Genomic DNA, 18,073 nt, shown 5'->3' on the forward strand with positions numbered 1-18,073 from the left:
CTGTGTGAAAATCTGACTAGGCTGAATAGTCAATGCATTGCTTCCATGTGAAGTATGAAGTGAATGCTGTTTTTCCTGTGTTCAGTGTAACATTTCTCCGCTGCCTGCGAAGGGCATGTTTCCACAAGCTATGCCTTTTAAATAAACACCATTTAATCGATCTTGACTGGTGTCTGGATATTGACCATCAAACATCTGCTTTAAAACTTCCAAGGAAAAAGAGGCCACCGCCTTGTGAGGGAGCCTTTTCCACTGTCCAGATTTAAAATATTAAGCTAAAATCTGCTCTTCCACTACATGAAAAGGTTCTCAAAATTGATTACATGGCGCTTTTGCAGGTTGTTTTGCAGCCACATACCTTGATTTTTTGGCTATCCCATTTTTCTGGTCTGGTCTGGTCACACTAATACTGACTTCCACCAGCAGATGGTGGACTTTCAGTGTAAGATTACCGGAACCGGAGGACAAATCCATTTCTCTCCACCTTTTCCTCGGGATACTTCCTTGTTGCTGAATGCATATAAACTTAAACAGAAACTGATGACGTACAAAGGGCCGTCTGCACTGTAGAGATTGTACTGGATTTTAAGACTGAGAAGAAATTGCAGGTGACCCTGCCCTTTTGTGTTCCAGGGAAGTAGTGTCCTGGTTTTGCTCGTTTTCTCTTTCATGTTCATAAATGACACCACCGATGCGGCCAGGTAAACCAGGATCGTTTTGTTTGCAATCCTGTTCAGATTAGTTCAGGTTGCTTAATTGAAATCAGGTGGACTTTGGTGAGTTTTGATGTAACCAAATTGTGAGTAGTATTGTAGTCATTTTGATAATTTTGGAGTTGCAAAAATAGGGGGGATTTAAAGTAAAGAACCCCTGGACAGTTAAGTCCAGTCGAATTCGACTTTGGGGTGCAGTGCTCATCTCTGCTTTCAGATGGAGGGAATTTATGGGCAACCTGCCATTTGTCTGAAAATGGGAGCATTTGCTGTGATTCAGAATCTTACTTGATGTGATAAGGAAGTTTCTTCTGGATTCCAGGAAGTGGGTTTTTAAGGACAACTGAAAGGAGGAGTGTTGGGGCAAGACAAGGGTGGTGTCTGAAGTAGGATATTGTACAGTAGGATTTCGTACAGTGCTGGCCTATGGAGATTGCTTAGAAGTCCTGAGTTCAGTGGGACTTAGTCCCACATAAATGTGCACAGGTTTGCAGCTTGTAAACCACTGTCACAGGTCTTAATTCAAACAGAACTTTTCTCTGTCAAAAATACTGTATTTTTCACCCTATAGGGTGCACCGGCCCATAGGGCGCGCCTAGATTTTTTGGGGGAAATATAGAAAAAAAAAAATTCCCCCCGGGGCTGGGGCGGGGGAAGCCCAAGCTTCCCCCGACCCCAGCCCCCAGAACAGGCTGCTATCCGCAAGCCTAGGGAGCCCGGCGGGAACTCCCACTGGGCTCCCCAGGGCTTGCGGATAGCTTCCTGAAGCCTGGACAGTGAGAGGGGTCGGTGCGCACTGACCCCTCTCGCTCTCCAGGCTTCAACAAAAGCCTGCATTCGCCCCATAGGACGCACACACATTTCCCCTTCGTTTTGGGAGGGGGAAAAGTGCGTCCTATAGGGTAAAAAATACGGTATTTTCTCTGTGAATCAGTTTACGTGTTAACATTTCCCAGCACGGGGAGCTGGTTCTGGAAAGGAACCATGTAAAAAACCACGTGAACTCACCCAGCTTTTGTAGCATTTTGCCAAATATATTTCAGAAAGCCTGTCAAATACACCAAAAGCTTAATTATTTTTTTTGCAATCCACATTGATGCTTGCTCAGTTTCTTTCAGAATTAGTAAAGTATGCCTAATGACAAAAAATGTCTGAATTAGATTACAGGGAGAAATACAGAGAACATATTAGAGAGAAATACCGAAGCCCTGAAACAAGGCTCGCTAGCCATGGGGTCTGTGGGCCTCCCAATGAAAAATATGAGCAACTAATTATTGCAAATGGAGATAGACGAGAGACTGAAATACTGCACAGACCATGGAGACATTCTGGGGTCATGTCAGAGCAAATGGATGCCGTTCCCACCGAGGCCTTGTTTGAGGTTGACAACGATGGACCACAGACTGTGGTGCTCCTGGGAGGGGCTGGGACTGGGAAAACCGCCTTGGCCAAAAAGATCCTGCTAGGTTGGGCAGCTGGAAGACTCTTTCCCGGGAGATTTGATTACCTTTTCTACCTCAGCTGTGGGCAACTGAATCTCGTTCAGGGCCAGGCGGACTTGGCTGACTTGATTTTAAACGGTGACCCTGACGCTCTTAGAGAGAGAGAAGAGATAATGGAACTCCTAGAAAACCCTGTCAAGCTTCTCTTCATAATTGATGGCTTTCATGAACTCACTTGCTCCATCGAACACCAGGAAGACAACCCGAGCGTTGATCCCAGGGAGAAGAAGCCAGTGAGAGTCCTCTTGAGTGCATTATTTCACAGAGCCCTTCTTCCAGAGGCCTGCCTGCTCATTACTACCAGGCCATCCACTTTGGAAAGCCTCAGGAATTGCCTGCAATCTGAACGCTGTGTGAGACTTTTGGGTTTTTCTGAGGAGGGCAAAGAAGAGTATTTCCTCAAGGTCTTTGGAGATCAAAAATTTGCAACACAGGCTCTTAGGTACGTTAAAGGGGATGAAGCACTCTTTGCCCTATCCTTTGTCCCCAATTTGTGCTGGGTCCTCTGCACTGTGATGAAACAGCAGCTAGACAGGGGCAAGGAAGATCTAGTGCCAGTGTCTGAAAAACTCACTGCGGTATATGCACTTTATCTCTCCCATTTGACTGAGTCTCCCTCCAGTAGCTCAGGGCAGTGGAATCTGAGAGGGCTCTGCTCACTGGCTGCTGATGGAATCAGGGAAAACAAGACCTTGTTCAAGGCCGAAGAACTCCAGAAGCAAAGTTCAGGTCACTTAGGTTCTCTTCCTCCTGCTCTTTTTCAGAAAGACCCTGATTCTGAAGGTCTCTATAGGTTCCTCCACCTCAGCGTACAAGAGTTTCTTGCGGCCTTGTTCTATGTTTTGGTAGACACGCCCAAAGATCCTGAGACTATGAAGCAAGATCTGGAACACTCGCTAGAAGGATGCGGCAAAGACCCAGGAGATTTGACCTTATTTGCCCAATTCATCTTTAGCCTATTAAACAGAGAAATAATGGAATACCTGAAAGAACAATTTGGGTGGCAAATTTCACCTGCAATTAAGGCTGACTTGCTGGATTGGTTTAAAACGGACACGCAGATTAATTCAGATTATCCAAATTATCACCCGCTGGAGAGGTTTCACTATTTGTATGCAACCCAAGAAGAGGAATTTGCCCAATGTGCTTTCGACCATTTGACTGAAGTAACTATGGACAGATTGACATTTACTCCCCTGGACCAAGCTGTTCTCTCCTTCTGTGTCCAGAACTGTTTACACTTGGAGGCGCTTTGCCTGTACGGATGTTTGTTTCTGTCAAAGGAACCTGAGGGAGAAGAACTTCCAGGGCATCTCAGTCATCCATGTCAGTAAGTAGGACCCAAACTCTTAACTGTATTACTGTTGTAGCTGATTTTTATTCCTCTTCTTTCTTCTCATAATATGCATTACCAAGACTTCTGCTCTTTGCTTTCTTTTTTCTGTTTTTTGGCAGATCCTTCTTTCTTCTCCCCTTTATATCTGGATTATGTCTATGCTAAGCTGTAGAGCAGGGGTGTGAGTACCTGGGGTCCTCTGGATAATAAATAATAAATAAATAAAACCCCACCCATCTGGCTGGGTTTCTGCAGCCACTCTGGGCGGCTCCCAACAGAACATTGAAGGTAAAGGTACCCCTGCCCGTACGGGCCAGTTGTGTCCAACTCTGGGGTTGTGTGCTCATCTCGCTTAAGAGGCCGGGAGCCAGCGCTGTCCGAAGACACTTCCGGGTCACGTGGCCAGCGTGACGAAGCTGCTCTGGCGAGCCAGCACCAGTGCAGTGCACGGAAACACCGTTTACCTTCCCGCTATAAAGCGGTCCCTATTTATCTACTTGCACTTGGGGGTGCTTTCGAACTGCTAGGTGGGCAGGAGCTGGGACCGAAGACGGGAGCTCACCCCGCCGCGGGGATTCAAACCGCCGACCATGCGATCGGCAAGTCCTAGGCACTGAGGTTTTACCCACAGCACCACCCGAGTCCCTCAGAACATTAAAAACACAATAAAACATAAAAAAATTCCCTAAACTGGGCTGCCTTCAGGTGTCTTCTAAAAGTCAGATAGTTGTTTATTTCCTCGACATCTAATGGGAGGATGTTCCACAGGGCAGGCGCCACCTCTGCCTGGTTCCCTGTAACCTCACATCTTGCAGTGAGGGAACCACCAGAAGGCCTTCAGAGGAGGACCTCAGGCTTAATGATGGGGGTGGAGACGCTCCTTCACGTATACTCCTTCAGGTATACTGAGATGCTCCTTCAGGTCTACTGCTCTTGGACTCCAAATCCCATCAGCCCCAGCCAGTATAGCTAACTGTCCTAAGCACCTTGGGAAATGCAGTTTCGTAAAAGGCCTAGGGCTTTCTGAGGAAGAATGATCACCACACTTACAGACCTAGAACTTCCTACATTTATTGGAAAGAAGTAACGACAGTTAAACTTCTTTCAAACCAGTTTAAAGTTTGTAGTGCAATCACTAAAACTGCTTTTTTCTCTCCCAAAGCAGAAAGGGTACCATAACCAATAAGCATATTTTGTCCATTATGCTCATTTTATATTAGAAAACAGAACATAACGAACTTTTCTACCTTTTTAGGCCCGATCAGAAAACACAGGAGCGTTCAGCAGTTTACCTTCTCTGTCAAGCACTGAAATATCCAAACAACAAAATCAGGAAACTGGAGTAAGTCACAGCTGTTTTTCCTGCCTTGTTACTTGTTTGGCACAGTCAGCTAATGTGTGTCTTATTGAGGTTCAGGTACTTCCACAGCAGTGCCTGAATGGGTCCCAGGGCAGCCCCACATTGTCAGAGGTTTGCTGAATAACTGGCAAGTGGAAATGTCTGAGGTCATGAAAGTTTTGGGAGGCTACGGATCTCACCATCAGCTCCTTTCTCTGGCAATATTCAAATGATCAAGTGCGAAACAGATCTGTCGGCAAGATGTATGTTGAGCTTTATGATTCCTGCATTACGTGAGGTGGAACTACACAGATGACCCTTGGGGTGCCTTCCAACTGTACAGTTCAATGATTCTGTGAGAGTTGCACCCAGCCCCTCTTTAGGGAAAGCTTAAATTAATACAGTGGTACTTAATCCATTCTGGGAGTCCATTCAACTCCTGAAGCTGTTCAAAAACCAAGGTACAGCTTCCGATTGGCTACAGGAACTTCCTGCACTCAATTGGAAGCTGTGGAAGTCAAGTCGGACATTCAGCTTTTGAAAAACGTTCGCAAACTGGAACACTTACTTCCGGGTTTGCGACGTTCGGGAGTTGATTTGTTCGGGAGCCAAGCCGCTCGACAACCGAGGTACAGTGGTACCTCCGTTTACGAACTTAATTCATCCCAGAAGTCCGTTCTTACACCGAAAGCGTTCTTAAACTGAGGCACGCTTTCCCTAAAGAGGCCTCCTGCTGCCGGTGCCCTTCCACCGTTCGGCTTCCGTTTGGCTTTCAGAACAAAGTTTGCTAGCTGGAACACCTACTTCCAGTTTTGTGGAGTTCGTTCCCCGAATTGTTCGCTAACAGGACTGTTCTTAGACCGAGGTACAACTGTACTAACAATTAAGTGTTTCAGAGTTTCCTTCACATGTCAGTCATCACATGTCAGGAGGGTCAGGCTTCTCCATTCTCATGTGCCACAGGCCTCTGGTGGGTGTGAGCAGTGATCATTCTTTCTCTCCACCTTAGACTTTGAAGGTGGGTGGAGATAATTCCCACAAGTATATGGAGATCCCATACATTCTCTGGCTCCAAGCTTGGGAGGTCAGCCAGGGATTGCTTTCTTGATGGGGCACCCTGATTGCGGAGCAGCAAAGTTGGCAGGCTCCCCGCTGGCCTTTCCTCCAGAAATCATTAGCAAGGTGCTTCCTTAGCCACTCCAGCACCCAACACACCTTTAATACTACAGAAAGTCATCTACTCTTTTTGGCTTGGCTAGCAAGACCCGACAAAAATGTTGCTCTCTTGGCAGGAGGGGAGAGAAGGCCACTGGAAAGACCAGGTGGACCCAGGGGGAGAGGAAGGGGGTGAGGTGGGTGCGGGCTGCCCCGGGTGTCACCACTGAGGGGGGTGACAAAATGCCAGGCGGGGCCTGCAGCGTGCCTGAGCCACGTGTCTCTCCATGCTGTCCAAACGATCCGCCCGCTTCCTGCCCCCAGCTGTAAGGCGGCTGAGTGGGAGGAGGCAGACAGACTCTAGGAGCCCTGCGGTGCGCCCCACTCCTATGGGTGGCTTGCCCCGCCCCTGGGCACGCCGCCCCAGACACCCGAGTGGCTTCCTCCACCACTGGGTGGGCCAACACACCCCAAATGCCAAGGTAGCTGTTAATGTGAAGGTCCATCTCTCTGTGTGTTTTCAGTACAGTAGGAGAGGAGAACCTGTGGCCCCACTGGATATTGCTGGATTTTAGCTCTCATCAGCCCCAGCAAGCCTGACCCCAGGCAACAACATCCAAAGGGCCACAGCTTAGTCTCCCATGCAGGACAGAATTACCGTATTTTTCGCCATATAGGACGCACTTTTCCCCCTCCAAAAATGAAGGGGAAATCTGTGTGCGTCCTGTGGGGCGAATGCAGGCATTCGCTGAAGCCTGGAGAGCGAGAGGGGTCGGTGCGCACCGACCCCTCTCGCTCTCCAGGCTTCGGGAACGCATCCGCAGCCTAGGCAACCCTGCGGGAGTTCCTCACAGGGCTCCCCACGCTGCGGATAGCAGCCTGCCGCCCGGCGCACAGGGCGCCCTGAAGCAGAGCGCCCCGCGTGGCGGACAGATATCCGCAGCCTGGCATGTTTCTCAAATGCCTTCCATTTGCCTATGGCAACTTCCCAGAGCATTTCTGTGAATCCCAGAGAAAGAGTTTGCTAATTTAGTGGGAATATTAAAAGCTGTTGTGCTTTGAACCACCTAAGGGGAAAAACACAGGAGAAAAACAAAAGCTCCAGATGCAGAATGTTTTACACACGTTGAGGTGGCCTGTGCGTAATCAACATCTGCTGCATCATTGAGATGATGGAGAAGAATCAGCCATGTTTATGAGGATTTATCCAAAGGATACTCAGGGAAAGAGCTGGCCAATGGAGCTGTTTCTGTCTCATTTTGCAGGCTTAACGGATGCCAGCTCACAGACGATTGCTGTGCAGATCTTTCCACTGTTCTCTCAACAAGCCAGAAGTTGGTAGAACTGGACTTGCAGGCAGCCATTCTGAAGGAATCAGGAGCCAGGCTGCTATGTGAAGGGCTGAGTCATCCCAACTGCATGCTAGAAAAACTGGGGTAAGCTGGAAAAAAAGCTTCTTCTGACTAAGCATTCCCAGTGGAACATAAAGGCATTGAGGGTGCACGACGTCAGTTGTCTTCAGGTGTGCAAAATTACTCAGGGGTTTTGCTGTTTTAAAAAAACAACCACAGCACAATTTTTCCCTCTTGGACAAAAGACTGTTTTGGAGAGATTTCAAAATTTTAAACTAGAACATGAAGCTTAAGGGCCCACTATTTCCCAGAACTCCACATATAGAAAAGTGTGTATATACTGTATGTGTGTGCTTTTAATCAGTTTTAATCTGACTTACTTTTATCTCTTAGTCCAAAGCATCTTTCAACATTAAAGGCACCATTGTTTGAAAATGGATATTACTAAGTTCCCCAATGAATTAAATCATAACTATTCTCAGTGAAACCAACGATCACTATACCTAGTTAGGCAAGTGGGCTTAATTTGATCTATGCTCCCCAAGGAGTGAAAAGAACACAAGGTTCTCCTGTGCTGGATCACACCTTCTTTTTCGTGAGTCTTAGAAGAAGGGTGAGAAGCCACATGATGTCATCTCGATCTCAGACTCTTTTAACCACTCACCTCTTTTTTTACCTTTCAGACTGAAGGACTGTGGCCTGACCTCCATTTCTGGCAGAGACCTTTCCACTGTTTTCAGTACCAGTCAGAAGCTGACAGAGCTGGAACTGGGTTGGAATCCTTTACTGGGAGATCAAGGAGTTCAGCTGCTGTGTGAGGGGTTGAAGCATCCAAACTGCAAGCTGCAGAGCTTGGGGTGAGGAGCACCATGCTGTCCCTTTCAGAACCAGACTGCCAAAGCCCAGAGCTGGTGGATCAGGTCTAGTGCTTTTTGATAAGCAGGTGGTCTTACCAAGCAGGTGATCCAATTTTTTTAGGTCTTAGCCAGCACTTTAAGATGGACTCAGAAATAACACTGGGGGCCAAGGTGAATCAGGCAATAGTGGAATTGTAAGCTCAAAACTGCACCAGCTGCAGTTTTAATTTTGCTTTAAAACATAGTTATTATACTGCTGTATCATAAAAATATATAATAGGAATTTACAACAAAATAAAACCAAACAATAACATCATAGCAAGTTAAAGTCAAAAATAAAATAAAAACATCAGCAGACCATTGTGGGGGGATGTACTCTTAATTGCCTGCGTAGGCCTGGTGGAATAGAAAAGTTTCCTGCAGGCTTTTAAAAGTTGGCACAGAAGTTGCCTGCTGAATCTTTATTGGCAGGGTGTTCCATAGGATCCAGCCAGTGACGCTAAAGACTCAGCTTTTCGTTGTTGTCAAATGAGCCTCACCAACTCGGGGAATGACGAAAGGTTTCTGAACGTTCCTCAAGGGCAGTCACACACAGATCATCCTGCAGTAGTCTAAAGCAAGGTCATGTTTTGTGGCCCTCTCCAACACACACACACACACACACACACACACACACACACACACACTTTTTAAAAGACTGAATGTTTGAGGCCTCAGAACTTTGTATTTTTAAATTTAGGAAGAGAATCACCATGGCATGAGTTGATGTCTTCTCATGCCCTGTGTTTCTCTTTCATGTTTAGCACTGCACAACCACCCAAAATTCTGCTCTGAACCCTCCAGAGCAGATTTTGGGGAGGGGGCTGCAAGGGGACAAAGAGGAATCAGAAGTCTCGCAGATCACCCACTGTGGTGCTGCAATCCCAAAAGTTTTTTTGTAGGATCCCCAAGACTCCCCCCTCCCAAATTAATTTGTCCATTAAAAAAAAAGTGTGTATTTTGCTGTGTTACTATAATGGCAAAAAAGTGAACTGCCGCCCTCAGACCCAACTTTGATAGCAATTAATTGATCACAGTTATTGAAAATAGCACACAATAGCTGATAGGAAAGCCTTTGGGATAGCAAACTTGAGGACTGCAGTCTTCACTGTTCCCACACTCTGGCACATGGCATGGCGGGGGGAAGAGAGAGATAGTACTGCAGTGCAAATGGGATGCAGCTCATCTTGGTTGCAGCTTGAAGTATGAAAGAAGCAGAGGCTCAGCAAGTGCCCCCCCCCAAAAGTAATAACAATTTTGCACACACTCCCTATGCAGGTTGGACAGCTGCAATCTCTCAGCTGCCAGTTGTCAGGAACTCATCCCTGTTCTAAGTACCAGCCGGACTCTGTTGAAGCTGAACCTGGAATGTAACAAAGTGGGAGATGCAGGAGTGAAGCTGATGTCTGAAGGACTGAAACATCCAAACTGCGTACTGCAAACTTTATTGTAAGTGGGAGCCAAATTCCTTCCATGTGAAGTCCTTGGGCAGCTTACTTTCAAGGAGTCCTGGGTAGATCAGGGGTCCTGCTGGACAACATAGTCTGGTCTCTTGGTTTCTATAGAGCTGTAGGATCATCCATGCCTTTCTTCTCCTTGATAAAACAAAGGATAACCCACCCTGCCTTTCTGAAAGGGAGGGGTGAAAATATGACAATATCGCAAACACTTATTATTTCCTCTTCCCTGCAAAGCAGAACCAGAGTAAACCAGCAGTCTGTAGGAACAGACCTTCAGACTGGCCTCCATGTAATTTCCATTGAGGACCTTCTGTTCAGCTACAGTTGCATAAAGGTATTAGGAAATGTTTGATTGACCAGGAAGTTCAGGTGTGCATTCAGTGTCAGAGTTTTCGACTCCTCTTCTAAACCTCTTGCAATTGCAAAATCCGTGTGTGAACATCTGGCTCACGGGTGTTTCCTCCATCCCATATATAACACCAGGCACGGAACTGGCCAGTTTGAAAAGGGAGACTCAGGAGCACATTCCTGCTTCTTCATTTCTAGCCGCTGGCAGAATTTAGCACTTTCTGGCAGCAAAGGAAAAGCCTACCTTTGCAGGTACAGTTTGAACAATCAGGGCTGCAAAGGAGGACTCTGTTGACAGCAGGTGACTGACAGGTGGTTGACCCTTTGGGGTGGGGATGGAGCAGCATGGGATCCTGCTCCCTGGCCAGAGCCAGTTCCCCACCCGTGCCTTGGAGGGCATGTATGTGATGAGGTCAGATGGAGGTGAGCTGAATGTCCAAACCAGCTCTCCATATCAGGAATCCTCACCCTTTCTCCTTTATCGCTGTGGTCTTATCACCTCCATGAGGGATGTGGGTAGCGCTGTGGTCTAAACCACTGAGCCTTGGGCTTGCTGATCCGAAGGTGAACTCCCTTTCTTCGGTCCCAGCTCCTGCCAACCTAGCAGTTCGAAAGCATGTCAAAGTGCAAGTAGATAAATAGGTACCGCTCCAGCAGGAAGATAAACGGCGTTTCCGTGCACTGTTCTGGTTATCCAGAAGCAGCTTAGTCATGCTGGCCACATGACCCGGATAAACTGTCTGCGGACAAATGTCGGCTTCCTTGGCCAGTAAAGCGAGATGAGCGCCACAACCCCAGAGGCGTTCGTGACTGGACCTAACGGTCAGGGGTCCCTTTACCTTTACTATTATCTCCATGACAAAATAAATTCTCACATGCCTAAAAGAATTCTCTGGCACCAGAGCCGAGAACTCAGTGATGGATGAGGACAGGGAGAGTGAGGCTTTGGCTGGGTACACCTTAACCATCTTAAAGCACAGCAAGGTGGCTCTTTTTCTCAAGTCGTGTTGAAGCTGATTTGGGAGGAAATGCATCAAAACACAGCCTTTAATAGGATCGCTGCAGCGTAGATATGGATCGTGGGTTGCAGCTAACTGGACACAGAGTAAATGGGAGCATGTGCCCAGCCTTTGCTGCAGTGACTATCATGTTATAGGTGACGCCCTGGCTGAAGGGTCCCAACCTGAGTTCTTACATCAGAACCATCCACAGATCACGGTATACATGCAGCTCAGCTGTAGAGGCAGACAGCCTTCCTTTCATCACCCATCAATTATAGGCAGCGTCAGCTGTAAAGTGAAGAAATTCACTGACGTTATCACCGTGATTTAGAGTGGAAGGGCTGTTGTTTCATTTCACAACAACAATTCACAATAATGTATCTTCTTCATATCAGAGGGTGAAATAGAAGGGGCCTGTAGGAGTGAGTGAGCCATGTTTGCACTTGTTGGATCTGTTTGTTTTCTCTTGCAGACTGGACACAAATGAGCTCAGCCCTGCCTGTTGTGGGGATTTCAGCTCCATTCTCAGCACCAGCCAGACATTGACAGAACTGGCACTAGAATATAATGGACTGGAAGATGCTGGAGTGAGGCTGCTCTGTGAGGGGCTGAAGCAGCCCAGCTGCAAGCTGCAAAAACTGAGGTGAGCAGCGGCTGGGATTTGTGCTGTGGGGTTCCGTGATTTGGTGTATTGCAGAATACAAAGAAATGTCTGCTCTCAAGGGAAATGAAAAGAGGTGATTCCCTTTTGCACAACTACAGCATCCTTGATCCAGCATATTGGGGAGAGGGTTAATATATTTGCATGCAGGAACAAATAGCTGTATACTTTAAAATATCAGAAAGAATATGAACATAGTTCCCCCCATATGTTGCTTGATAAACATAGCAGAAGAGGAAAGGCAAAGGAAGGAATGTAGGGCGAAGAGAGGAATAACCTGAAGGTAAGGAGGAGGGGAAATGGATCATGACCCAGCACTCCCGAGGGCCTACAGAGACACTGCTTGCTCTCTGTGGCTAATCCAGCTGGCTTTGCAGATCTCTCAGCCATTTCTGTCACTTCTAGGGAGCCACACTTTGTCATGGGCACTGTAGTCTCCCTGCAGGTTTCTCATCATGGATCTGTTGTGCTTACTGACATGCTTGTCTTCTTTCTCCACCCACCCACAAATGGGGATGGACCAGCAGAGCCAACCACTTTTCACCTGCTTGTTGCTCTTGATTTCCTACCCCTCCTAAAACATCTGGCAGCAGGACTGTGACCATAGGAAGAAGGCAGAGTTGCTCTGAGAGCCTTTGCATCACATACAGAGTGGGATTCGTACACACAAACCCAGCACACATGGCACAAGGTGATCCACATGAAAACCTGAAGGGAATCTAGGTTTTCTGAGCAGAACTGATTGCTGCTGCACTTGCCTTGGGGCAGGGAAGGGCCCTAGCTCTATGTCGAAGGGAGGGAACTATCCTTGCTGAACTACAAGTCCCATCATCCTTGCCGTGTTTGCTGGGCCTGATGGGAGTTGTAGTTCAGCAGCATCTAGAGAGCCAGCGGTTCATCACCCTTGATGTAAGCTGCCATCCCCTTTCACCAGGTGGGTCCCATGTACCTCTGCACCATTCAGCAGCACAGGAATGAAGGTAGAGTCAGATAGTTGAAAAAGACCCAGAGGTGAGTGTTGGCTCTTAGGAACATGAAAGATAAACTTTCTCATGCATTTGGAAGGACAGGCCTGGAAACATGAAATAGACAACAAAGTCTGGCCAGTTTTAATTGACTATTGAGACCACACAGAGGGGTGTGAATAGGAGCAAGCTGTGTGCTTGTGAGTGAACCAAAACCGCATATGCAAACCAAAATCCTTCCTCAGAGTGCCTGCACAGCTGCAATGTTACTTTGAGTCCTTCAAGACTCCTTCATCCTGACAGTGGCTAGGAATAAAGGCTTCAGGGTTTTCTAGCAAGCAGAAGCTGTTTGTGGAGGAAAACATAAACAGGAGAGGTCTTTCTTTCATATTTTCTTTCTCACACAGGCTGGCCCGATGTAATATTACAGCTGCTTCTTGTGAAGATCTCTCTTCTGCCCTCGCAGTCAGACAGACTCTGACAGAGCTGGTGGTGGAATGTAACGAGCTTCGAGATCCAGGGGTGAAGCTTCTGTGCAGAGGTCTCAAGCATCCACACTGCAAGCTGCAGCTCCTCAAGCAAGTAATTGGCTGGATCCCTCTGGGGTTGGATAGCATCTTTGGAGCCCAGGTTGCCCACCCCCCCATGAGAGTGAAGGGATCCAGAAATGCTGCACTCCAAGCAGGAGCCAGACCGACTTTGTACAGTCAAGCCTGTTGAGGCATCACTTGTTTCTGTTTGGAATCACAGTATTCCAAGATCCCTTCCTAAATTTTGATTCCTTCACCTTAACTATTCATAGGGTAGTAACAGGTTGCCCCTCACCCCCACCCCAACCAAAAAAATTGGCTTACATTTCCTGCCATCAAGTGCTGAGAGTAGGGGTCAGCAACCTTTTCAGCCGTCCACCGTCCCTCAGACCATGTGGTGGGCCGGACTACATTTTGGAAGAAAAAAAATAAGAACAAATTCTATCTCCCACAAATAACCCAGAGATGCATTTTAAATAAAAGGACACATTCTACTCATGTAAAAACATGCTGATTCTTGGACCTTCTGCAGGCTGGATTGAGAAGGCAATTGGGCCACATCCGGCCCCCGGGCCTTAGGTTGCCTACCCCTGACTGAGAGTGTCACTACACATCTTCTCTGCCTGAGTTTCAGGGTGAGAAGTTTCTGCACCTCCAGGAAACTCTTTGAGGAACATAGAAGCCCATTTTTGCTCATTGAATGGGTTCAGTAGCAGCTACTGTCAGCTGAGGCATGACCAAGAAAGCCCTTGTCATCCAGTTTGTTACGTAGGGGCTGCAGGATATTGCTGCATGTGACAGGAATTGTTTGTATTTGAAGAAAGTTGCGAGGTGATCTGAAGAAACGGGAGAAGGGTCTTTACACTTCAAGCCATCCCCTTAAAACCCTGTTCTTCCATGCCCTGCCGGAATCCAGTTCTACAGAGTGATTAGATGCGGTACAAACTTGCAAACGGGATGGAGGAATGCAGAGGGACTCTTCTAGCTTTCGTGTGAACATAACACAGCCAATTTTTTTTTCTCCTGCAGCTTGTACAATTGTGATCTCACTGCTGCCTGCTGTGCAGATCTTGCCTCCGTCCTCAGCAGCAACCAGACGCTGACCGAACTTTTCCTGGGAGGTAACCAGCTTGGGGATTCCGGGGTGCAGCTGCTGTGTGAGGGACTGAAACATCCAGAGTGCCCGTTGCAGAAATTGTGGTAAGGAAGAACTCTGTTCCTTTAGGTTCAGATCATGAGCACAGTGCTTGTGGGTCCGGAATTGTGTTCTGTTGCATATGAGGGAGCAATCTACCATATTTTTCGCTCTATAAGACACACTTTTTTCCTCCTAAAAAGTAAGGGGAATTGTGTGTGTGTCTTATGGAGCGAATGCAGGCTCTGCAGATATCCCAGAAGCCAGAACAGCAAGAGGGATTGCTGTGCAGCGCTCCCTCTTGCTGTTCCAGCTTCTGGGATTCAGAATATTTTTGTTCTTGTTTTCCTCCTCCAAAAAATAGGTGCGTCTTATGGCCTGGTGCGTCTTATAGAGCGCTAAATACAGTAGTTTTCATGAGGGGAATCCCTCCCTTATCCATCCATCCATTCATACCACTCTCTCTCTTGTTTTCATTTTTATATGTCTTTATATGTGCATTTTCATAATTGCAAAAGTACACATGCCCTAGCCAAAGGAGGCCCTTCCCCACTCCAGGCTAATTTCTCCTGTGTTTTCCATCCCTCTAAGCGGACTTTACCTCTTCCCTTGCCCACCCCATTCCTCCCCTCCCACCTCCAATCTACGGTCCATCCCACCACAACGATACATGGAGGCATTCAACACAGCGCTGTGGAAATCACATTTCAGCCTCCCAGATGGACTGATCCCCTTCTTCTTCCTCCACACCCTGGTCTGGGGGCTCTCTTAACTTCTCCTTGAGCCAATTTGGGGTGGGGAGGGGATGTTGCAGAGGGAGTGCCAGGCGAGGAGAGAGGAGAAGGGTGCATTGCACCAGCAGGACTTCTTAGTTAAAAGCTGCCCAATATCTCCTGCCCTTTTGGTGTCTTTCCCAAGGAAACTCCCTCCACCCACCCAATTCAGTCTTGGTGGTCTCACCATAAACCACAGGGGCTCCCTCTTCTACCCCTCCCGAAACCCATGGTCACACGAGGTGCACTTGTGTCCTGCAGCTTGTGTAGCACTGAAATCACAGCAGCAGGTTGGGGAGAGATCTGTTCTGCCCTCAGCACAAACCAGATGCTGGAAGACATTGATTTATGGAACAATCCATTGGGAGATTCAGGAATGAGGCTGCTGTGTGAGGCTCTGAAACACCCAGGCTGCAAGCTTCAGGTTTTGTCGTAAGTAAGAAATCTTCCTATCTACAGTTTTTTAAATCTGTTTTTGAATAATTCAGTTTTTCAAAAACAAAAATATTGTCAGGAAATGAGCAGCGGGTACTTAACAGGTAACAGTGAGAAGCACATGGAAATATGATGAAGCTTTTCCTTCCAACAAGGAGTGAGGGCTAGTAACTTTTCTCTTTGCAACCCCCCTGAAACCCCAACAAAGCCTGAAAGCTGAAATTCTCAATAGGTAGCTTTTCATAGCAAATTCTGTTCTATGAACAAATGTAACAGCACTGAAACACAATGAGGAAAGTGCAATGAATTTGACTAGTTAAGAAATTTGGATCACTGTGAGTATAGGCAGCTCTTGGTGTGTGACCACAGATGCGCACACCACTTTCAGACCTGGAAGAGGGTGTAACGGGGGGGCTCATGCGCACTCCACCAACAATGGTGACACGCATGAAGATGTGGGATGCAACCCCGGCACAAATTGGGGGTTGCCTGTAATATATCACAAGTTCTCCCAAACTGTTGTCACCCTCATGCTTTGTGGAGTTGTATTTACAAGTAAGGAACAAGTCAGCAGCCCCTCCCATCCTAGGTGTTTGGGGTTTTTTTCAGGTTATGGAATTGCGAATTCACCTCGGCTTCCTGCAGGGATCTCTGCTCTGCTCTCAGCACCAACCAGAGTCTGAAGAAGCTGAAGCTGGGGGGTAACAAACTGGGAGATTCCGGAGTGAGGATGCTCTGTGAAGGACTGAAAGACCCAAGCTGTGGACTGGAGGCAATTGAGTAAGTTGCAGGCAGCTTCCTTGCTGTGCAACGTTCATTTGAGGAGCTGTGTGGTTGCCTAAGGTAGGCTCCCAGGGGCAGAGATGCCCCTGCCTTTTAAAGGGGAAAGTTAATAAAACAAGGCAGGAGAAGAACTAAGGGAGCCAGTGTGACAATCAAACTGTGAGTAGAACCGGGCAGGGGGACATCAAGGTACAAGGGGAAATTGCCTAATTGCCTAAGTGGCATTTGTGAAAGAAGTCAAGAACAGGAGCAGGCTTACCTGTGGAGGTCTGAGTCACTGTTGGCGGATTGTTCCCAGGAACATATTAGTACACAGAGAATGGAATGTATAGCATTGTTCTGCTGAGTATAATGATTAAAGCCGGTGGATCATGAATGGGGAGCCTGTGGCCCTCCAGGTATGTTTGGACTCCCATCACCCCTGGCCATTGGCTCTGTTGGTTGATGGGATTTGGAGTCCAGCCACAGGTTCCTGCTCCATGCTGTAGAAGGTCCTTTTCATGAGAATCGCAGGCTTTGAACTAGACCCATTTACTTGATATCGTCAAATACATCTGTTACTTAAGCACTAAAAACACGCTTTGGGCTTTTGCATCTAAGCACTCCCACTGAACCCTGGGTGTCTGCTCCTTACTTAGAGATACCTCCTTCACCGAGTTTTTTAAACCCTGACTTGTTCTGATAAGCACCAAGGAGTCCTATAGAATTCCAGTGAGCATAAGTGTGATTGCATGCATGGGCAATTTAGCTGTTTAAATAAGGAAGGAAATGAATGAAGAATAAAGCCCAGTGGAACCTTAAATGACTGTAAGGAGCCTGATAAGGCCCATTAGTCATCTCTGTACTTTTGACTTTCTCTCCATGTAATTGGAGTGGGGGGTGGGGAGTGTACACAGTATATCAGGAGGCTAAAAAGATTTGCCATTTTAGCAAATACCTGTGAAAGTGGTGTGTTAGAATAGAATAGTATGTCTTAAGAAATCATTCTTAGCAACCTCAGCGGGTTTAAATGTCACAGTTTCTGTCCTGCAGAACCTTCCCTAGAAACTAATTCCGGGGGACGAGACGAGTTCCTCCTCCAGGAAATGCTCAGCACCACCATGCAATCTTGCATATTAAAGTGGGAAGCAGGAACCTCGAAACAGCCTTAAAAAGAAAAATCACTTAAGTGTTGTAGTGTGTATAAGTTGTGCATAGTCTTTGTTGCCATGTGTAGGAGGCAACAGATTGTTTCTTTCTCTTCCATTCACAGACTCGATATTGACGAGTTATCTGAAGACACAGTGAGAGAGCTTAGTAGCGTGAGAAGGATTAAGCCTGACCTGGTTATAGACACATAGGAGCCGCTATGATGACAGAGGACAGGAATGGTTATGGATGGAGTGCCTGGATAGCTCTGTTGGGAACTGAGATTCCGCCGAACCACATCATCTCCTGCTTCAAAGGAAGCAACAAAACCAACCTTCAGGCCAGACTGAGAATCGGGAGTTGAAGCAGCAGCCAGAATGGGAAGGAAAAGAACCTCTTGCCCATTATAGGATTTCACACATCCGCAATACTCCCCTGCCCAGTTTCTGCAGCCAGTTTTACTTACTGGTGTAGGACTGAGTGTAGGACTGTTTGCTGAACAAATAATAAATTTCTGCCCTGTTTGTTAACCTGTTTATTCTGTTGCTGGTTGGTTGATGT

At 47.2% G+C, this 18,073-nt stretch overlaps 1 protein-coding gene across 1 annotated transcript in view; it reads left to right on the plus strand.

Moving 5' to 3' along the window:
* Positions 1-18,042, plus strand: part of LOC309355456 (uncharacterized protein) — a 35,766-nt gene extending 17,724 nt beyond the window's left edge. Inside the window, exons 15-26 of the mRNA XM_081886343.1 lie at positions 678-701; positions 1,874-3,545; positions 4,807-4,893; positions 7,311-7,481; positions 8,081-8,254; positions 9,572-9,742; positions 11,575-11,745; positions 13,136-13,306; positions 14,288-14,458; positions 15,428-15,598; positions 16,211-16,381; positions 17,637-18,042. Coding sequence (XP_081742469.1) covers positions 678-701; positions 1,874-3,545; positions 4,807-4,893; positions 7,311-7,481; positions 8,081-8,254; positions 9,572-9,742; positions 11,575-11,745; positions 13,136-13,306; positions 14,288-14,458; positions 15,428-15,598; positions 16,211-16,381; positions 17,637-17,724 — 3,242 coding nt within the window. The 3' untranslated portion in view covers positions 17,725-18,042. The remainder of the gene's footprint in view (positions 1-677; positions 702-1,873; positions 3,546-4,806; positions 4,894-7,310; positions 7,482-8,080; positions 8,255-9,571; positions 9,743-11,574; positions 11,746-13,135; positions 13,307-14,287; positions 14,459-15,427; positions 15,599-16,210; positions 16,382-17,636) is intronic.
* Positions 18,043-18,073: the final 31 nt, after the last annotated feature.

The sequence above is a fragment of the Podarcis melisellensis genome (assembly GCF_964234715.1).
Source record: "Podarcis melisellensis genome assembly, chromosome: 1".
Lineage (NCBI taxonomy): Eukaryota > Metazoa > Chordata > Lepidosauria > Squamata > Lacertidae > Podarcis > Podarcis melisellensis.